Source organism: Phascolarctos cinereus, unplaced genomic scaffold, assembly GCF_003287225.1.
Source record: "Phascolarctos cinereus isolate Bilbo 61053 unplaced genomic scaffold, phaCin_HiC Scaffold_4;HRSCAF=312, whole genome shotgun sequence".
In the NCBI taxonomy this organism is placed as follows: domain Eukaryota; kingdom Metazoa; phylum Chordata; class Mammalia; order Diprotodontia; family Phascolarctidae; genus Phascolarctos; species Phascolarctos cinereus.
This window is the reverse complement of record NW_027555847.1, coordinates 106,230,505-106,253,531: the sequence shown is the minus strand read 5'-3', so window position 1 is coordinate 106,253,531 and position 23,027 is coordinate 106,230,505. Positions and strand designations below refer to the sequence as shown.

General features: G+C 40.9%; 1 protein-coding gene across 1 annotated transcript in view; it reads left to right on the top strand.

Moving 5' to 3' along the window:
• Nucleotides 1-622: 622 nt before the first annotated feature.
• The window catches only part of SH3GL2 (SH3 domain containing GRB2 like 2, endophilin A1), a 241,175-nt gene continuing 218,770 nt past the window's right edge, over nt 623-23,027 (top strand). The window contains 1 exon segment of the mRNA XM_021002245.2: nt 623-1,060. Coding sequence (XP_020857904.1) covers nt 1,016-1,060 — 45 coding nt within the window. The 5' untranslated portion in view covers nt 623-1,015.

The window sequence follows — 23,027 nt, the reverse complement described above, 5'->3', positions numbered from 1 at the left end:
GGAAAATGAGCATCCTAAGAGTTGAGGTGGATCCGCATTCTAAGCATGCAAATTCACGGAGGCTGGAACATAAAACACCTGAGCTGAGCTATGTGACATAATGCCAGTAAAACAGGTGGAAGGAGAGGGATTGGGAGTGAAAGTGAAAGTGAAAATAGGAACCAAGGGTAGCTGAAGCCACCTAGATCCCGGAGCAGCTCGCTTGAGCGTTAGCTGTTTGGATTCCAAGAACTCTACGCTCCCCCTAACCTCCTACCCAGACTGTACGACTTCCAAGGACCAGAGGAGCAAAAATATTCGCTAAAAAACAGCGAAAAGTGAACTTTGCCTTCGGACCCGAAAGTCGTGCCTCAAAATCTTTGCAAAAGTGTGTTTACGCCCAGTACCAGCAGTTGTTTTTACGCCTCTGTTTGCGCCTGTGTGTACCTGCATGCATGTGTGTGTACCTGTGTGCGCACATCCATGCCTCTGAGTGAGCCCAGGGGTCCCAGTCAGAGCAGGAGTGAGCCAGCAAGCAGCACACCTGCTCCTTCCTTGTCTGGGGCTGGGGGCGGGGCCGGGGGCCAGGGCAGGGGCTGGGCTTCCCGCTTCCCCTTTAAGAGGCCGGATTACTCTTCTCTTGACGTCAGTGTGTCTGTCTGCACCGCCAAGCAGAGCCTCGGATAACCTGCTCAGGCAGAGGAAGGACGGAAGGGAGGGAGGCAGGCAGGCAGGCGGGCAGAGCCTCTGGCTGCAACTCGCGGGTTGCTCGCCGAGAATACCCCTCCTCCCCCTCCCTTCTTCCTCCCCTGCTTCGCTTCTCCCTCTCTACCAGCAGCCGCCCCTCCTCCCCCTACCAACCTCCCTACCCCCTCCCTGGGATCAGGCAACAGCAGCCACCGCATTCCTGCAGCCGCCCAGCTCCGGGAGCCCCCGCCGCCGCAGCCCCAGGCAATAGCAATAGCAGCCGCAGCCGCCGCCGCAGCAGCAGTAGTCCCAGGCAGCAGCATAGCGCATCCCGGGCTATTCTCCCACCATGTCTGTGGCTGGGCTGAAGAAACAGTTCCACAAGGCTACTCAGGTAAAGGGCACTGGAGCACAAGATGATGCTGGGGTCGGACTCGAGGGAGCAGGCTAGGCTCGCTGCTGGTCCGACGGTCCACGGCACTGTCTATCCCCTCCGCTCCCAGTTTCTGTCCCTTGTCCCGGAGCTGTCCTGGAGGCTTGGAAGCGTCCCTGGGGCTCTTGGGGAAGAGAAGTGATGCAGGCGGGGAAGGGGACAGCTGGGGGTGAGGATGCGTCAGCTACCTGTGGGAGCAGCCGGGGGTGGGGGCAGTGATTGGGTAGGGAGACAGGGTCGAGGAGGACCCTGGCTCAGACTGAGCTTTGCTGCGAAACTAAGCTACAAGAAAGAGGAGGAGAGGTGATTTAGCTGGCGGCGAATGAAGCCCTGCGCTCGCTCTGCTGCCCTGCCTATCGGGGTTACCCTGACCCTTCACCCCTTGTTAGCTCCCCTCATCACCTAGAGATTGGCTCTGTGCCGTGGAAGGTACTTCTCGGTTGACTCTGGAGCTCTTGAATAAAAGCCTTTGGGAATTGGCCTGGCCTGAGGGTAAGGAGGGCAATGCTGGCTTCTAGTCCCCGGGAATCACTGGAGGGAGCAGACACATTTTCCCCAACCCTCTACCCGAGTATGGTCTGCTTTATTCTTCCACCCTCATTCCCTCCTTCATTAGGTCTGTCTCTTTCCCTCTAGCTGAGGAGTGGGGTGGGAGGGTACCGAGCATCATCCTCGGAAGAATCCAGGTGGAGAAGGGGTGCTGAGAGGTAGGGAATGAGTCCTTGGCTTCCCTCTGCTGGCTGCACCAGCAGCATCCTTTGCATTATTGAGCAGGTGGAGAGAGGGAGAGAGAGAGAGGGGGTGATGGCAGCTAAGCTGGGCTCTGCACTGCAGCCTGCATCTCTCCCCTCCTTCCCCATCCATCCTTCTTCCCTTTGCAGTTTGTTGCTGCTGCCACCCTGCTGTGGTTTAGGAGTCGTGATTTTTGGTCCCCACGCTTCCCGCCTTTTCCTTTCTCCCTGCTTGACACCAAGACTCCCACACTCTGGCGCAGCTGGAAAGGGTTCAGGGAGGGAAGGGAAGGAAAAGGCAGGGCCCCGGCCTGGACCCTATGAGCCAATGGGTATTGAGAGATCCTTTTTTTTTTCCCCCATGTGCCTGAAAGGAGCTGAAGAGATGATGCAAAGTCTCTTCTTCTCCAGTGACCTTGTAGTGTGCACCGAAGTGATAGATAGAATGAGCAGATGCCCCGGCTATTACTCTTCTGACACCCACAATTCCAAACTTCCTATGGTGACAGCAAAGAAAAAGTTAGAGTCAAAACTTGACTTCGCATTATTTTGAAGGGCAAAGAGGATTCAGTTCCAGTGATTTGTGTGGGACAAAGATGTTGCCGGGAAATATTTTATGCCTGAGTTGTATTAATTGTTGTCCTCAAGCAATCACCTGGGTCCAATGGGATATTTTAATAAAAAATAGGGAGAATAGAACTCAGAGTTGTGTCTTCTTTGAGATTTGACACTCTTCTCCTTTTTAAGAGTTTTTTGGGATAGTGAAAGAAATAGTAGTTAATATCCTGCTCTTTTAAAAAAGTAGAAGCGTCTCTCTTTGGGAAAGTTTCATTCTGCTTTTTCTACCAAGATTGGATTTGCTCAGGCTAATGAGGCCCAAGATATGTAGTTTATATAATAAGTACCTCCCATTTTTGTGCCACAGAAGCATGCAAGAGACTGTCTTTGTTCATTTGTTCAGAGAATTTCTGCCTTACATTCATGCATATTTCTTCCATCTTTTTACCATTTCATATTGGAAGACAAATCAACACTTGGACAAAATGAAACTACTATTCCAGTAGGAGAGACCCTCTATTCTGAGAGTATGTTGAACTATGGCAAGGGGCATTAGTAGCAAAGAAAATGCAGTCTTGCTTCTTCGGAATAAACCAAACACACTTTCCTACTGGAGCAAATGGCAAGTGAGTGCAAATGTTAAAACCTGTACACCCTTCAAATGGCATTCCTCCTGACTGAAGGTTCATTTTAGCAACAATTCTTTTATTTCTAGGTAGTTTAGGTTGGCTGCAGCCCAGGTAAAAAATAGCATATTGATGCCAACTTTCACAGCCTGCTATCACAGTCTAGAATTTGGGTTTTGCTGTATCATGCTGGAGATAGAGTGGATTTTTAATCTAATAACAATTATTCCATGCAGGTAACCTACTATAAGTAAATCAATATATGAATATCTGGGTTTAGAAAGATTACATTCTTGTGTATGTGACTTATTTGCATTAAAAGCAATGTTTTAAAAATGCTGAGCTAGACTGGTATACTTAAAATATGGTTCAAATTTTAAAAATTGATTTTTGCAGCTTTCTAGTAATACATCCATTTTATCCCCCGGAAAATGAGGTATATGTACCTGTCATTTTAGTGAGTCTAAGCTATTATTCCTAATGTAGGAAAAACCCATTTTTTTTTCTTGTTTGAAAGCTCATCTTGGGGTAAGTTACCCTAGTCTATAGCTTTGTGTATAATTAACGTGTCATAATCATGTTCTCAATTTTAGGGAAACAGTTATCAGTCTTTTGATTCATCATAACCTCCTTAATTCTTTGCTTTCATCAAATTTTATGTTCTGTATTATATCTTGGTACTTTTCTTAGCTGTACGTTGTTATGCAAATCTGTTAGTGAATTTGTTTATCTTCTGAGATTTGAAACTCTATTAAGGTATTTGAGTAAAGATATAATAAAACCTTATTCAGATAATCAGTCTCCCTAAACTCAGCCATGTTTAAGATCCCTTATATAGAATATTTTACTTTGTGTTGGGCCACATTGAGTAAGTGTATCTAGTTAAGTAGTTATCTGGCTTTAACTCATCTACAGTCTTTTGGGAGGAGGAGGGATTGGTGAAAAATCTCTGCCTATGAAGTAGATTATATTCAGCCTTCTTGGAATTGATCTCCCTATTATTTGATTTTTGAAAATTTCCCTTCTCTCAAAGAGGTGTTTGTTGCTTTTAAACTTACTTTAAATCATTAATATTGATTAAGGAGTTTAAAAACATCCCTCAAGGTCAATGGAGATATTTTTTGGAAAAATCTAGATTTGAGTGTCTGTCTTACTTAGTCAGCTAGGTTTTGTTAAGCACTTACTATGTTCCAGGCACTGCGATTAAAACGGAGGTTATAAAGAAAGAACAAAAAGGGTCTCTGCTTTCAAGAAGCCCTCATTTTAAGGAGGGGAACAATATTCAAGGAACTATGTATGTACAAAATCCATACAGTGAGTGGGAGTCAATCTGGGAGGGGGATCAAGATAGACACCTTGCAGAAGATGAAGTTAATTTCCAGTCTCAAAGGAAGCCAGAAGGTGCAGATGAAGAGGGAGAGCATTCCAAGTGTGAATGCCATCTGGGATGTGGAAGCTGTTTAGCAGGCTTTGCTGACCACCACTGAACAGGCTGGTGGGCTTCCAAACAGGTTAATTGGCAGAAATTTTCAAGGGTGATGGGCTATATCTTTTCTCTAGATTACCCTGGAGATCTTTAGTTAAATGTGCTAGTGCCTTTTGTGGTTGCCTGACCCTAAAGAGATGTATTGTATGTGTATAACCTAGTAAAGTTTAGTTAAAGAATAGAGGACTGAGAGATAAAGAAGAATAGTTCGAGAGGTAGAGAATCTAAAAAGATATACCCAGAGAATCTAAATTCCTTGAAAATTATTTTCATTTTTTTTATCTATCTTCAGCAGCAAACATAGTGCTTACTAAATATTTATTGAATCGAATATCGGGTTCAGTGAGACAGATACCAGGGATTGTTTTTACCCTTCCTTGTATCCCCAGTACATAGCACAATGCCTCACACACAGTGAGTATTTAATAAATCTTTTTTGATAGAGTGGACAGTGGCCAACTTATCCAAAGGTGATTTCCCTGTGACCTGTCAAAGGTGGATAAGACACTGTTGACTGGAATGTTACAAAGATAGAGAATATATGGAGGTATTTGATCTTTCCCTGCCTCTGTTCTTTTTTTCTTTTCTGATTCTCTGGCTCCTCTTTCTTCCTTTCTCTCCCTCATGCCCTTGTACCTATTCCATCTTTGTGGTGCTGGCTTTTAGAATGCCACATTCCCAGGAACTTATTAATCCCCTAGAATCCATGACACTTATCTTGTGCATATAGTTGGTAACAATAAAGGTTTAATAAGGAATTTAAAAACAGGCAGCTTTTCTGCTGACGCTTATATATACAGAATATAATTGTGAAGCCCAGTCAGGATTCTTTTGCCTAATCTGTTAAGATGAAAAGCAAATTCTCCATTAATGCCAGCCATTTTAAGAATGCATCTTACTGAATATGGAAGCTCTCAGAATACAGTATCAATGTAGTATTATAGATAGTGATTTTGTGATGTTTCAGACCAACCTCTGTTTAATAAACTAAAGTAGATGAATAGCATATGTAATATTGTAGAAACAAAGTCTAAAATGCTTAGGCCAAAACTCAAGAATCATCAAGTATTTTAGAAACTTTCATTTAGAGGTAAATGTAGTTTATTAGTTTAACTCAATTCAAGAGTGACAATATGATGAAGTGGGGAAAGCACGTGATGTGGAGGCAGGATTCTTTGCAATCCCAGCTCCATTACCTCTTATTTCCTATATGACCTTGGGCAAGTCACTTTCTATCTACATATCCTTTAAAATTAGGTGGTTAGGCTGGATCTAAATCACAATCCTTTAGAAAGTGCATGTATTCAGTGCCCTGTATGCAAAATATTGTACTAGGTACTAAAGGAAATGCAAAGATAAATAAGATGTAGTCCCAATTTTAAAGGAGTTTGTGATTTAGTTGAGGCATAAAGCCAGGTATAAATAACTCAGGTACAAGGCAACAATGTGACAGATATGTTAGAGTTGTAAGAGTTCAGAACATAGAGAGACAGCCTTTAGTTAGGAAAATCTAAAAAGACTTAGAAATATAGAATGTAAGAATTGGAAGGGAATACAAAAGCCATCTAGTCCAGTTCTCATTTGAAACATAAATCTCTTCTTCAAGATATCTAATCATTGGTTATAAAGCCACTTCATGAAAAATCTCCAGGGAAAGGAAGCTCAAAACCTTATATGACAGACTATTTCATTTTGCTTAGCTCTAATAGTTATGAAATTGTAATTTTTCCTACCTTCTTGTAACTTCTACCCATTAGCCCCTTTGATGTTCTTTGAGGTCAAGCAGATCAAATATATTCTCAATTCGAAGTAGCAACACTCTAACTATTTGACAACAATCATGTTCCCTTTAAGTCTTTTCTTTTGCAGATAAGCATTTCTTGTCCCTTTAATCTATCTTGGTAATAGTATGATTTTAAGCCCTCTCACCAGCCTGATCATCCAGCTTTGTGTATACTCCAATTTGTCACTATGCCTTCTAAAGTATGACATACAGGACTGGACAGAATAATCCAAATGTGGTCTAGTCAGGGCAAATTGCCTGTCCTGTTCTGGATGTTATACTTGTATTAATGTGGTTTAAGCTCATGGTAAGCTTTTCTGTCTTGCTCATCATATTGACTCCCAGAGCTTGCAAGTCTAATAAAACCCCCAGGTATTTTTTTTTAAATATTACTTGGTTCCTAGTTTGTCTTTAGTATTTTCCATTTGTCTAGCTCCTTTTGTTTTAACCCAAACATAGGACTGCATTGTTTTATCTTTTTTTTTCTTTTAGATTTGACCTGATGGGATATTTCTGGGTGTCAGTTTTGCCATCAAGTTTATTGGTTGTCTCTCCAAATTGTGGTGTTTGCAAATTGGAAGTGCTAATCACCTGTGTCCTTATACAAGTCATTGATTAAAAAATGCTGACCAACACAAGTTGAAGGACATAGCCCTGCAACATTCTCCCAGAAACTTCTAGTTAAATTAGCATTTGATCAATTGATATCTTTATGTCTTTCAACCAGTTACTATCATTAAGTCCACATCTTTCTTAGAATATTGGTCAGAAAAGACCCAAGACAGTCTAGTCTAAGCCCTATGTTTTACAAATGAGTTAAATAAGAATCAAAAAGATCAATGATTTTGCCTAAGGTAATAGAGCTAATAAGTACAGCACTTGAACTCAAGACTTGTAACTCTAAGTCCATTGTTATTTCCCTACATCTTATCCATGGGGCAGCTAGGTGGCACAGTGGATAGAATACCAGCCTGAAGTCAAGAAGACTCCTCTTCCTGAGTTCAAATCTGGCCTCAGACACTTACTAGCAGTGTGACCCATAGCAAGTCACTTAACCCTGTTTACCTCAGTTTCTCATATGTAAAATGAGCTGGTGAAGGAAATGGCAAACATTCTAATATCTTTGCTAAGAAAACCCCAAATGGAGTCACAAAGAGTTGGGCACCATTGAACAACAAAAACAAATCTTATCCACAAGGTTGTAAATAGATTTCAACCTGGATAGGGACATCGGAGTCCACCTAGTCTATGCTCATTTTATTGATGTGGAAACTGAGGCCCAGAGAAGTTGTGTAAACACAGGTAGTAAGTTTAGTTGGGAGAGAAGATCCTTCAACCCTGAATTGACATAATCATGAAGACAAAGGGCAGATAACAGAAATAAGATAAGTAAAAAAAATTCTTTAATCAAAATTGATGGAATTAAGTACAGCTAACTCCATATCTGCTGGTATAGCCAGAATCAACCATGTCCCTGGTGGACATTTAAAAATAGAGACAGGGGTAGATAAGGTAGAAGGTGTCTCTGAGGAATGTGACTTCTGGGAGTGAAGAGAGTCAGCTGTGGCCAACTGTGCTGGAGAGGAATAGGCCAGGAAACCAGGTGAGTCATTTGTCCAGTAGACACAAGGAGGAAGAGAGCACCACCATCTTGTAATGCTAGAGAGAAGTGAATTGTCTTGGCTATTGTTGTTTCCTATATGTGTTCCTCTCTACTAGTGTGGTCTTATGTGTTCATCAACTTTTCTCCATTCACTTTGTGTGTTTTTGTGATAGAGTATGCAACAGGTTTGTGTAGGGGGGTTCTCTTAACATACTATCTCCCTAAATGCCTTTGCTTTGTGCTAAATGTATTCTCTGGCTACCTGTTAGAGAAATGCTCTGGTGGGGGATCATGAGTTGTAGTTGTAGTAGTTTATACCCACAGAATGCCTTGAACTTGGGGTAGTTGGCTCCCAGGGGACATAATCTGTAAGTGTATATGGAGGGGGCAGTTAAGCAGGGGAGCTACATAACCATCGGAGGTGAGATGAGGAAAGGCTTTGTTAAATGTCTTGCTGAAACCCAAGTCTACTGTGTCTGTGGTGTGCCAGTCTATTAACTCTTTCACAAAAGGAAATGGGGTTACTTTTTCATTACTAGTTTTCAATGAACCCATCCTGGTTCAGAATAATTAACATTTTCCATTCTTAGTACACACAAACCAATCTTGAATAATCTTTTCTAGTGTTTTTGTTTTCCCTCCAGAATGGGTGCCAAACCTACTGGCCTGTGTATAATTTGAAGAATCTGCCTTCTTTTCCATTTTGAAAATCAGGACTGTGTTTACTCCTCTTTGTGTCTCTTTTATTTGCCACAGTCCCTCAAAGATGACAGATCATGGGCAATAATCAAACAATTTTCAGTTCTCTGGAATACGTAGTTTTTCCAGGCAAGGTGATTTAATTTCATTGAGAGAAGCTAAGCTGCTGTGTCTGAGCTCTCAATTATGCCCTTAGAATGATGGGGCAGAGCCTCACATTAACAGGTTCAGAGTTGAAGCTTTGGTTCACAGTTGAAGACTGATAGCCTTATCACTGAATCCCATAGAACAACTGACTCCTGGCACCAGAGGTGTTACCCACCTTTGCCAGACAATCACAAGATGCCCAAGGAAGGGGCACACAGGCATACTATTCTCCTTTGGCTACCTTTGCCACTTGGTACATCAGGGAAGAGATGTAGACACATACCTTGACAATAGGTTCCTGGGAGTTTTAGCTATGTCTGAATCATTCTGTGTTCAATCCAAACTGCCTTAAGACACCATTGACAGCCAGTTATTGTCTTTCCTCCTTAAACATACTTATTAATGGCACCCTGGTGGAAGCTCTCTACAGCAGTCTCTGGTGCTTTTCATGGCCTTAGCACTAACTGAGGGAGCTGCATCAGCTTCACCATATTCTGGAGCCATGATGAGTCTAACTTCTCTAGTAACAGAGCTAAATGTAGGTGTTACCTTACCAACTCCTTACTTATATTGGGTTTCAGGACACTGTTAACCATTTTTGTTGTAGATGTCCTTCTTGGTAGAGAAAGCAGTGGTGGGAAAACTTCACAGAAAATGTTGAATTTCAACAAAGTAATGAAAACTAGTGGGAGAAACATTCCCAACTCCCAGATGTTGAGAGTGGCAAGAAAAAGCCAGGAGATGAAATGCCTGGGACACGTGTGAGGAACAGGAGTGACCCAGTTTAGTGGAACATTATTATGTTGAGTACCATAAAGTGGCATGAAGCAAGGCTGGCCAGGCAGGTGGAACAATATCCTGGAGAGCCTTTAATAAGAAGCTGAGGGGTTGGGGTTCTGCATTTGTTCAGGACTGGGGAATGGTGGCACATTTTTGAACAGTTGGGGTGGAGGATCAAAGGTATGCATTAGGAAGATAAATTTGGCCATCTGTGAATGATGACTTGGAAAGGTGATAGTTAGAGGCAGACTAATATTTGATAATGTTAGAGGCAAATTAATAATTTGTTAAAGTAGTAGTTGTAATAATTCAGGGAAGAGACTCATGAAGGTCTGCATTAGGGTGATGACAGTGGGAACAGACAGGAGGGAATTAAAATGAAAATTGACTTGATAGGGTTTAGTGATTCATTATGTGGGCAAAAAAAGGAACTGATGAAGAGCCTTTCCAGTCTGGGTCCCAGAATGGTAATGCCATTAACAGAAATGAGAAGTTAGGAAGAAAATCACATTTAGGGGAAAATATTATAGGCTTAGTATTGCCCATGCTGGGATTTTGAGTTGCTGGTGGGAAATTCAGTTAGAGATATTCATTGGGCAGTTAAAGTTGCGGGTCTGGAACTCCAAAGGGCTCTAGTTACAAGTTATTCTTGTATTATTATGAATTATTATGAATTTTTATTATGAATTAAAGTTGCTTCTTTTGGGCAACACCTTAGCTTGGTTTGAGCTACTACAATATACAGCTGGAAGTATATACAGCTGCAGTTCTTTACTGAAAATTAGACTGTTTTTTTCCCCCCTGTAAGCAAAGCTTTTAAATGCATATCTTCATTTACAACTTTGGTTAAATACAACACACTTTTCAGATATTTTTTTTAAATTTAAAAACTGCTCCCTTTATTTTAATGCAAACTGATTTCTCATATGTCTTTGAAAAGAAGTGAGATTTTTAACTGTTTCTTGGTCTGTTCTTAAATAATAATAATGTTTTTATACAATTTTTAATGTTTCTATCATGAGTACATAGTAATGTGCTCTTATCTAGCCAGTTAGTTATTTGTAGCACATAGGTTAGAATGAACAGGTGCAAACATTAAAAATGAGGTATGATACAGGAAGAATTGTATTAAACATATGTCAAAAGAGAAATATTTTTGGGAAAATATGAGATGGTCATGTAACAAAAAATTAGGTATAATCAAAGGATGGTATGCCCCACTAGTTTCTACCCTATGTCAAGGAAATGAGAAGAAAGCCCCCATCACGTTGGTTGGATTACTCCTTCACTCCTGTGACAGATTCACAGGAGGACAAAATGGACAAAAGTTGTAAAGGATGGGCAGCCATGGGTTATAATTAGCATCGTTGAAGGGCAGATCTCATAGTGCTACCAAATCAGAGATCCAAAGCAGTACTGAAGGGTAGAATAATGTGAACAAAGACAAAATGTGTTAGCAGGATTTCCCTTTCCCCTTGGATATAATTAGCTTTCAATGATTATTGTGAGTAATGCTTATTTCATGGAGTTATATTATAAGTAGAACACTGTAAATAGATGTTAAGACATCTACCTAGACAGGTTAGTAAAGTAATTTCAATATGATGCACTTATCTCTGTTAATATTTTATGCTAACTGTTTAAAAATTGCTCCCCTCTCTGTAGCTTTTGACCCTGTTGATCACTCTCTCTTCCCCAACACTCTCTTCTCTCTGGCTTTTCAGGATGCTGCTCTTTTTTCCTCGTACCTATCTGACTGCTCCTTTTCTGTCTGCTTTGCTGGATCCTCCTCCAGATCACAGCCCTCCAACCATAGATGTCTCTCGGGGTTTGGTCTGATGTCCTCTTCTCTTTCCGTCTGTATTACTTCACTTGGTGATCTCATTACCTTCCATGGATTTAATGACCATCTCTATGCTAATGACTCTCAAGTTGCTCTCTCCTGCCCCAACCTCTCTGCTGACCTCCAATCTCGCATCTCCGACTGCTTCTCAGGCATTTCAAACTGGATGTCTGGTAGACATCTTAAATTCAATATGTCCAAAGCAGAACTCATCATCTTTTTCTCTAAACTCACCCTCCTTCCCACCTTCCCTATTACTTCGAGGGCAACACTATCTTCCCAGTGTCTCAGGTTCCCAACCTAGGAGTCATCCTCAGGCTGGATTTGAACTCAGGTTTTCTTGACTCCAGGCCTGGTACTCTATCCAGTGTGCCATGTAGCATATGAGTGTTATAAAATAACCAGACCACTTCTAGTTATTTTGCCTGTCATAACAGCTGAGTCAGCTTGACTTTATTGTAGTCAGAAAACTGGAATGAATAAATGAATGAAAAGTCATTTGTTTTAAAAAAAATTACTTTGGGCCTAGCACTGGGCCAAATGTGGAAGAAACAAACACAAAAGCAAAATCAGTCTTCATCCTCAAGGGGCTTAATAAGAAGGAGATAAAGCAGTTACTGGAGTGGTAGCCAGGGAGGGTATGGTGGGTGGGACAGTTGGAGAGTTGATTGTTTCTTTCTGGATTATGTAAATAGTAGAGTTCAATTGATGGAACTGGAGAGGTCAGACTGGAGTGGGGGAGGGAGAAGGCGAAGGATACACCCCTTGCTGTGAAAAAGAAGTCTGGAGAAGGAGGAGTGAAGTAAAAGCTTGGTAATTGGGGCTTTCTTGAAATGTCCATCAAAGAGGGGCAGTCACTAATCAGGAGATGAGGGTTCTAGGGCAGAAATTACTCTTGGGTGCCAAGGTGGTCTTTGAGGCTAGTTGAGTGAAAGGATAATGCTTGTGTGTTTCCTAGACTTTGTTATCTTCCCCCAGTGTCTAACATCGTACTTTGCACTGTGTGGGTGTTTAATAGACGTTTGGATGACTGAATAAGGCTAAGTCCATTTTTATATGGTATAGATGCATGGTAGGTGGCACATTTATCTCGCCCTCTACAGAGCCCTAATTATATTGTGGGGCCTTGGTTTAAATTGTGTTATAATGAATGGGGACTCTTTTTTTTGAGTGTGGGTGTGCGAGATAGATTGGAATGGGGTATCTTCCAACTCTGACATTTTGGCTAGGGTGCTCTTTTTCCCCCTCCTCTTAATGCATAACTGCTTTCCATATTCCCCCCAAATTTGAAAGACCACTAAAAATAACCTCCTAACCAGCTATGTTATAGAGGAACATTTGAAATGAAACTGTTGCTAGTCCAGTAATTTTGCCTAAAGAAAAACAGGGTCATAATTTTGACTTCTTTTGTATTGGAGGTGGAAAGAAAAGTCATACCCCCTGATTCAGAGGCTCCCTACCCACAGAGTCATGCTGCTGGTGATGACTTGGCACCAGCTTTCCACAGTTCTTCCTTACCAGGGTGATCAGATGCCTAGTGGGGGCAGGGCACCCTTGTGGGCCCTCTCCAAAGAGAGATGATGTCACTTCTGCAAAGGATGACTCGGATTGTGCCACATTAGCAGTATAGAGAGCATCCTCTGGTACTATCCCTTTGGCATGTTGTTATTTTTCTCTCAGTAATTTCTGGATATAGTCCCTTCCACCTCTCCTCTATAACAAAGAAAAATAATTGATCAAAACCAACACAAATTAAGACCATGACTAACAGTGTGTACTTGTTTCTCATCTGTCAGGTCAGAGGAGGAAGGTTATATTTCATCTTATGTTTTCTGGGACCAAAGTTAGTCATTATGATTGTTAAGAGTTCAACTTCCTTCTGTTGTTTTTTGTTTACATTCTTGTAGTCCTTGTAGATATTGTTTTCCTGGTTTTTGTTCCTTCCCCTTTAAATTTAAAGGCTGAATTCAGGTGACCAATCTTCTTTACTGGTGTCTGGTTTTGAAGACAGGAAATGGAGAAATACAACGAACATTTGCATGTATAGCTATGTAGAAAGGGCTTAGATATATAAATCTCTTAAAAGCATTTTTAAAAAATTTAAGATAAATAAGCTAGAATACAGAAAGCTTATAAAAGAAAAACATAATCACATCTCCAACTGTTAGATCGGTTGCTTATTGTCAACTTTGAGGTGGGGGGGAGGGTAGGCGAATGGGAAGGATAAATCTGGGAAGATTCAATTCAGCAGACACCTAAAAACAATAACTCCAGGTGTAGGTTGTTCTAAAGCAGAAGTTTTTAAACATTTTATATCCCAGATCTCTTTGGCAGTCTGGTGAAGCCTATAGACTCCTACTTAGATCACTGTTCTTAAATGCATAAAATAAAATATGTTGGATTCCAAAGGAAAGTAATGATATTGAAATACAATTATCAAAATATTAATTCATGGACTCCATGAAATCTATCCACAGACCCCAGGTTAATAGTACCTGCTTAAATTTTGTGAAGCCCTTTACAAATATGATCTCATTTGATTCTCATAACAACCCAGTGACTTGCTATTTTTGTCCCCATTTTATCAGTGAGAATACTGCCAGTACTGTGCTAGACACTAGGGATTTAAAGAAGAAAAAAAAAACCAATCCAAGTCCTTCTCTTTGGGGGAACTTAAAATGTAATAGGGGGAAGGTGACATGGATTGAGATAAGTATAATACAGGGTAAAATGGGCTGAGGACAAAGAATGAAAGGTGGGCTTTTTGAAGGCAGGAATGGTTTTGGTTTTGTGTTCCTATGCCTAATGCTGAGCACAATGTCTTGCACACAGTAAGAGCTTAATAAATGTTTATTGAATTGCATTGAGAAATCCGTGAATATTTGAAGAGAGAAGGAGCAAATTCAGCTTGTAGGGTGTAGGAAGAGACAGGACCAAGTGCAGAAAGGACTTCATGGATGGGGCAATATCTGTGAACCTTGAAGGAAAAGAAAGATTTCAACATGTACAGAGGAGGAAAGATGAACTAAAATCCCAAGGAAGTGGTCAGTCATGCATGAATGAGCCTTTCTGAGAGGCTGAGATTTCCTTAGAGAAATCTCTCTCTTTATGATGAAAAGTGCTGAAGCATCTCATACAGACTGCATACATTGCTAGATGGGAGTCAGTTTTAGAGGCCTGGACCTGGGCAGGTATAGAACCAAATTTCTGCACAAGATACCAGTTTGCATTTTTTGAAGACAAAGTTGAAGAATCTTTGCATTTGTCTCGAGAACTTAGAGAAATTCAGAATCTTCTGTAGGGATTAAATGGAGGCAGGATGATGGATTTTCCATCAGTATTATCCATTTGGTATGAGTGTGCAGAAGTAACATCTCAATGAAAATACTTAATATTGTAATTTGTTTAATTACAACCATGTCAAATCATAGCAATTTTGAATTCTGCCCCCCCCCAAGTGGGGGGAGTAGTATCCTTTTGTTCTTTTGAATTCTACTCATCCTTTTGAATTTACTCATCCTTTAAAGTACCACTCAATTATCTTCTCCTTTACAAAACCTTCTCTAACTTAATTTCTCCATTTCTAACAACCTTTCCTCTCCTCAGACCTCACGTAATGTTTTGTTAGCTAACAAAGAAGGTGATGCTCCTCATTATAGGGATTTGCATATCATATCTTCCTCCAAGACTGTGAGAGCCATTAGAACAAGGATTCTAATCCTAGACCTTGTAGCTCTGTCTCTGTTCTTCTTGAGGTTTTGTACTCAATGGATTCTTAATGTTGGATGAATTGAATGATGACCCCATCAACATTAACCTCTTCGAGGGTCCAAGTACCCAGTTTCTTGTCTAAAAAGGAGCAGGCCATACGTTCTCTTTTGGATTGCCAGATCACAGACTTAGGACTAGAAGTAAACTTAGAGTCTAATATCATTTTATAGATGAGGAAACGGAGGCCCAGATGGGGAAAGAGTCTTGCCCAGGGTCACACAAGTGCTAAGTGAAAGAGCTGGAATTTACAAGCTGGTTTTGTGGACTCCAAATTCAGAGCTCTTTCTACTTCATAACTCTCCTCTTGCTACCAGCTAGGATGACTGTAGAGAAACAGTAAGGCACTTTCACATAGGAATTAGCAATGGAAATACCTTGCCCTTCTCCTCTCCCTTGCCCTTTATCAGCAGTACTAAGTACCTGATGAAGAAGGCTTGCTGAGCATGGTAAAATCGGCGTTTGTGGCCACTCTACTTTGACTTCTGATTGGCTCTTGATGAGCTCTCCTGGATGCTAAGTTCAATCTTAATGATGCTCTAATTGTGCCAAGGAGCTTTTTGGACTCTTTGCAGGTGTAGGAACTCGTTTAACATTACGGTGCTATCTTAATTGGCCTACAAAGAGACATGATGTCTTTAACATGACCACCAAAAAGCAGTAAGTGTTGGCTCTTTGATGGCACAATACTATTCACAGCAAGGGAACAGACACTTCCCCCTGTGCCCAGATGTAATTTTTCACTTAGCTTATCACAAGCACAATTATTTTCCTTGGGCATAACCTGATAAGAATCAGCAAATAGATTATTGGTATTTATGTTTGCTTTTGATTTTAGATGGCAATTTTCTGTAATCTTTAGAGTCCACAAAGACAGTAAATGAACAGTATTGCAAATAGCCATCTTGGAAGTGGTACCATCAAGCAAACATTTAATAAGCACCTACTATAATGTAGCAATTTTGTATAATTCATTAGTTTGGAAACTAGAGATGTGAGCACAAAAATGAAAAAAAAAGTCTATTTTGCTGTCTCACTGGCATGTGATTTCAACTTGATTTTTGGAAGCTGTATTGATAGTAGAGTGGGAAAAGACTGGCTCTGGAGTTCAGAGGTTCTGAGGACCTGGGTTCAAATCCCACATCTAATACTAACTATATGGCCTTAGAAAGGTAATTTAATCTCCTTAGGCCTTAGTTCCCTCATTCATAAAATGCCAGGATTGTGCTAAATGACATTTTGAGGCTTTTTCTAGTTCAACATCTATGGTCGAGAGGTGAAATGACTTGTCCATGGTTACACAGCCAGAAAGGTAGTCAGAAGAGCACAATGGAAGAAGCAGCTAGATTTGAATGGAGTCAAAACACCTGAGTTCACATTCTCATCCCTCTGTCCCTGTGGGAGATTCATTTCACTTCCTTGAGTCTGTTTCCTTATTTACAAAGTGAAGGAGCTGGACTGTACCAAAGCCTCTGCAGAGTTAATCACTTTCCAAGTTCGACTTGCTGTTGTTTGTCCTTCATTCTTGAAGAGGATCAATGACATCAGGAAGGTGATGTCTTGACTTGCAAGTGAAATGGATTTAAGTGAGGCAGGGCTGTGCAGAGTCATCAGCCTCACTGTCTCCTCCAGAGTCATCCGAGTCCAGTGGAAGACAAAGGTCAGGATGACTGGAGATGTCTGATGCAGTGGGAGACCTTGACCCAGGCCTCAGTTGGTCTGAGCAAACACCCATTCAGGGATTAAGGCTAGGTAAGAAATGAGGCCAAAAGGAAAAAAAAAGAGGCCTCTTTTACCTACTCAAAAAAAAAAGTCTAGGAGGGAAAGACCCTCAGGGTTTCTGGCCAGAACAGAAACAATTGTTATTTACACTCACTCTGAGCGATCACAACCCAAACAGTGATCTAGTGAGGCTTGGGACTTGTTGGCCAATGGATGAGAGCCAGAGTGATTTGGGTTTAAGGCATGATCAAGTAGCCCCATCTAAATCCTAATGCAGTTTATCAATGCCTGGTTTTCCAGTGCTGTATTTCAAGAGATCTGGCCTCAGACACTTGTTGTGTGACCCTGGCCCAAACTCTACTGGTGAAAAAAGGGAGGCCCACAGAGGTGTCGAGTGACTTATGCTGAATCTCTGACAGAGTCAAGACCCACCACACACTAAACTACAACCTGAGGTGGAGATGAATGTACTCTGAACACATACATACATGTGTACATACATACACACATGTACACACATGAAACTTCTCTTTAACCAGCTAAATTGTCCTTGTTGTTGTTCAGTTGGGTTTGACTTTTTGTGACTCTGTTTTTGGTTTTCTTGGCAAATATAGTGGAGTGGTTCGACATTTCCTTCTCCAGTTCATTTTATAGATGAAGAAACAGAGGCAAGCAGGGTTAAATGACTTGCCCAGGGTCACACAGCTAGTAAGTATTTAAGGCTGGACTTGAACTTGGGTCTTCTTGACTCTGTGCCCAGCACTCTATCCCCCCCCCATGACACCTATTCTGCCAACCAGCTAAATAAATTATTTTAAAGAGGATGGTTTTATTAAAACCAACCACATAGGACAATTAGCTACCTGACTCAGTAATCCTTAAGTATTACCAGTTATTGCTTAATATTAATCCTGGTTTTATTCTCAAACGTGATTAGCATATTTTTAAAAAATTATGCTATGGGAGTCTTACTTCTCCCAATACAATCAGACCAAATGAGCCTACTGAGAGTGGTCACCAAGGCTGCCCAGGGTAGTTACAAGGTGACTGCCTCTCATTATCAATGAATGTGTTCTCAGTTCATCTCTGTATTGCTTCTAGAACTTTCTCCTTGGAATTGCTCTTGACCTATTTCTCAAGTGGTCCTTGCATGGATCTGTTTTTTAACTTGGTGGAATTCAGAGCTTGACTTTGGGTCTTGACTTCCCTAGATCGTGGGAAAGGCCTATCATTGATGAGCACATGTGCTGATTTGCTCAGTACTGGTAAGTGGTCCTTCCTTCTGCATGTTACTAGCAACAGTGCAGCTCTCAGATTCTGCTCACTGCTGAAAGTCCTTTTTCTTCTAGCTCTCTAGTCTCAATTTAGTGGGCCCCAAACACTTTGATCTTCTTTCAGCAATAAAAACAAGTATTAACTACCAATTATAGCTAACAATGATATAGCATTTTACATTTATTATCTCATTTGATTCACACAACAGCACTGTGAGTCCTAGTATTATTCTCATTTTACATGTGTAGAAAAGGAGGCCAACAAAGGTTAAGTGACTTGCCTAAAGGCACACAGTAAGTATCTGATACAGGATTTGAATTTAGGATTTCTGACTCCCAGTCCAGCAGTCTCTATGCTATGTGACCTAGCTGCCCCATACTTAGTGAGCACTCTGTGGAATGCACAGTGCTAGGCACTGGAGATACAAACACAAAAACAAAACAAATTAAAAAAAATTATCTCCTCAAGGAGATTATATTCTACTGGGACAATATATTGGAGCCCCAGTTAGCCCCTCACATCTCTGGCTCCCTTGGGCAGTTCTAAGAGTATTTCTATGATTTATTTTAATTCGAATATTCCTTATTAAGAAAGAAAAGGCTCGGCCTTGGACCAAACACTTGACACTTACTAGCTGTGTGACCCTGGGCAAGTCACTTAACCCCAATTGCCTAAAAAAAAAAAAGGAAGGAAGAAAGAAAAGTCTCTTTTTTTCTTTTTGTATTTCTATCTCCTTTGCTTTCTTCATGTCTCCATCTCATGGTATCTATCAGATGCCAAAAGGGGGAAATTTTTCATGTCTACCTGTCCACATACTGGGAGTATGTATTTCTGTGATTAGCATTTTTTGAATAAAAAGTAGTAACTTTCTGTTTTCCTATTAAGACAGAGAAAGTATGTCCTTCTTCTGACAGGTATAATCAACTTCCAGGTGTTGGAAATGTGCATATAATACTATTCCTGTGGAGCTAAGGTTGGCCTCCCAAACAATTATCCTGCCAGCCTGGATGGGGTGCATTGCTAAGGAAAGGTAACCTACTTAAGCAGGTGGTCCATAGACATAATCAGGCCCATGTGCACTCAATGAAAACCATGTCCCCCACAAGATTATGGTCAGGGCCAGCTGTCAAACTTGTTCTGCCTCTGTCTTGGGATGGAAAAAACAAAACAAAACAAGAGCAACTGGTTAGACAGCACAGCTGGTGTGCATTTCCAACAGCTAATGCCCTTTGTGAAAGGTAAAGAGCCTGGTCAGCTTTAGGAATGCTACTAATAATAGAGACTGATATTTATGTATGGTTTGAAGCTTGCAAAGTCTTCAGAGGTGGGTAGTACAAGTATTTACCAGACAAGGAAACTGAGGCACTGAGGGTTTTAGTGACTCACTCAGAATCATAGAGCAAGTAAGCAAATGGAGTAGAATTCAAACCCAGGTCTCCTGATTCCAAGTCTAGAACTTTCCCCAATTATGGAGCATTATCTCTCCATGGCTCTGATACTAGAGTTAGGACTGAGACTAGGAGATCCCTGTAGATTTGGCTTATTCCTGAGTAATGACAAGGAATTGGGGATCTGGGTTGAGCTGGTTATATTGCTTAGAAGTGATGACCGTAGATTAGAATTGGGTCACATTAAGTGAAGTTAGCTCTTGTCTCAGAATGTGGCTCTTAGCCTCCCCTGCCATACATCTATCAAATTGGCAAAATTAATTAAAAGCAGCAAAACTCTGTATTAATGAGGTTGGGCAGGAAGAAGTACCTGCAAACATTCTTAGTCAAATTCCATAGTTGTAACCTTTTTTTTTTAATCTTGGAGGATACAATTAAAGTTATAGAAATAATCATACCCTTTTACTCAATAATTCCATTGTTGGAAATATATTCTGAAAGCATTTTTTTTTAAAAAGGCCCTTTGTCCAAAGATTTTCATAGCATCATATATAAGCACAAAAAAACTAGAAACAACTTAAATGTCCAAAAATGGGGGAATTAAGTAAACTGAAGTACGCGTTAATGTAATAGAATATTATAATGCAATCAAGACTGACAAGAATAAGGAACAGAGATAGTGGGTTTCCTGCACTGTCCTATTCCTCTGCTAATAGGCGGTTCTTAGGGAGTGGCAGTCTCTGTTTGTTGGGACACAGAGTTCAGTGAACGAGTTCCCAGAATGGGGGATACCAAATCTAGTTCTAGCCCTGCTTAGCAACTCATGGGCTACAGAAAGAGTCCCTTGATATGGAAATATAGGGTTGAGATCCACAGACCTTGCATTCCAGTCCTGAATCACAGTGCCCATCAGGACAATGGTGTGGCTGTGGGCCTTAGTCCTAGTCCTGGACAAGACTTCATATACTAGGAGAATTACCCACCATAATTTACCTGAAGGAAGGGATGGACTCCTAAGTCACTCAAGGGCAGATTTATTGGCACATTGATGCCACATCTGCCAGTGGGTAATGGGTATAGCAAATGAGGCAGATCAGTGAGGGGAAGAGGGTGATGAACCAGGGGAGCAAGTCTGCAAAACTGTAGGCAATGCCTATAGGGCAGGGTAGAATTTCCCTTGGCATATACCAAGAGTGGAAAGCATGCTTATGGCTCTGGGGTGAGAGGTACCTGCCCTTGATTGGAGAGAAATTGCTAGGCATTGTTAAGGCTTTACTACAGGTGTAAGTCACGTGTTATCAGGAGTGACTGGCTAGGTTGTGAGGTCCCAGCAGCTGATTTCTGGGTTGATTGGACCTGGCATTTCCCAAGGGGTTTTGTGGGCAGGGGTGCTCTTTTGGGCCTATTTTTTGATATTTTCAGGTATATGGGGTGCCTTTGTCTTGCTGGCCACCAGGGAAGCTTATTGAAACCCCACAGGAGAGCATCATAGGAAGCAGGGCATGTCCCATTAGCCACAGGAACATGAAGACAGAATAAAAGGAGAAATAGAAGGAGGCCTGGGGGCCTAGCATGTCTTTGAGGGGTACACACAATTCACAGCACACTAGCATCGAAGGATCACACAAGCATTACATACTGTACAAAAATTAATTGGCTTTGGGAGTCAGGAAAACCTAGGTTCAAATCCCACCTTTGACACATATGGGCAAATCACTCCACTTCTTTGCCTTCAGACACTTGTCTAGGACTAGAAGTGGCAGAACCGTTGCTTATTTTTGTTGGTGGAATGACAAAACTGGACAAAAAAAGCATGAAGAATACTAAAACATCTGGAAAGATCTTTATGAAATAAATCATAATGAAAAAGACAACCAGGAGAATGGAGTATATACTCACTGATCATAAAGGAGAAGTAGGGGGGCAGCTAGGTGGCACAGTAGATAGAGCACCGGCCCTGGAGTCAGGAGGACCTGAGTTCAAATCTGGCCTCAGACACATAACACTTACTAGCTGTGTGACCCTGGGCAAGTCACTTAACCCCCTATTGCCCAACCAAAAAAAAAAGTCCTTAAAAAAAAAAGTAAATGAGAATGAACGGACAAAGACATGTGAGAAGAAGCTACTGAAATTGTTTGATATTCTACATACTGAAGTTTATTAATTTAAACGTAAATAGTTGCTGTAAAAGTTTGGATATTTACACTGATATTCAAAGTTAATTTTTAACAAAATATTTAATTAAAATTCATTGACAAAGGCATTTCATTTGCATGTGTCTTTGGGTAGATGTATCCTTAAGGTCTCCTTACTTGAATAAAGCAAAAATTCAACAGAAAGCTCAATTCTCATAAATAGTTATTTTAAAGCAGTTTTTTAAAAAAATTATGGGTAATAATCATGTAGGTATTTTGTTAACATCAAGGAATTTAAAAAATCATTAGCATTCAGGAATTGCTCAGTCCCACAAAAACACTTGGCATCACAGCTGCCATGAATAGAATGCACTTTTCTGAAATTTGTCCAAGAAAGCTAACATATACATTTGAATTGGCTCCTAATTAGTGGAGTAGAAGGGTATTGGCTTTGGAGTTAGGGAGACCTGAGTTTGGATACTATCTCAGACACTTACTGTGTGACCTTAGTCAAGTCACCCTTTCTTGACATTAGTTTCCTCATGTAAAGTGAGGGGATTGCACATGATCACTTCTAAGGTCCTTTCCAGTTGTAAATCTATGAGGCAGAGCCCTCTTTGAGGGGAATGTCCCAGGAGTAAAACTGAGCAGTCAACTTATCTGAGATTTGTTGAAGAAGAACCTCAGAACAGAAGGTAGTTCAGCGCCGTCTTTTGAAACAATAAGGCTGCACTAAAATGTGTGAAACGTTCTGATCAAAGTGCTTGGATAGCATCTTTGGTGTGTTGGAAAGAGTTAGATTTGAGCTCAAGAAGTCTGGCTCCCTATAGGTTGACCACATGGAATCAGCAGGACTTGAATCCAGGCTTTCTGTGTTCTGAGGCTGGATTCTCTAACCATGATATCAGGTAGCCTCTCTAAAATAGCGACTCTATTACCTGTACAAGGTACAATATGATGGATAGGGAGCTAGACTCCTAGTCAAGAAGACCTGAGTTCAAGTCTTGTCTTTGACACATAGGGGTAGAGTCACTTAACTTTTTCTCAGTGCTCTAGGAAACTTTTTTATGATTATAAGTGCTGATCTGCATTGCTTGAGAAAATTTTCTCATTGAGAATTCCCTATTCCAGTGAACATACTGATAGCAAAAAGACCCCAAGCCCCTATTTATGTTACCAAATTAAAAGGATAATTGTGAGGAAAACTCTTTGCAGATCTATAGACTTTATAACACTATAGAAATTTGAGTTATTTTCCTTGTCATTGTGTTGGAAATATGTTCCTAGTTTATCAACATAAGGTTTGACATACTCAGATTTGTAGGCATAAGTTTATTTCTTCTGTGGGCATCATGGTGAACCCCATTAGAATGGGTTCAGACAT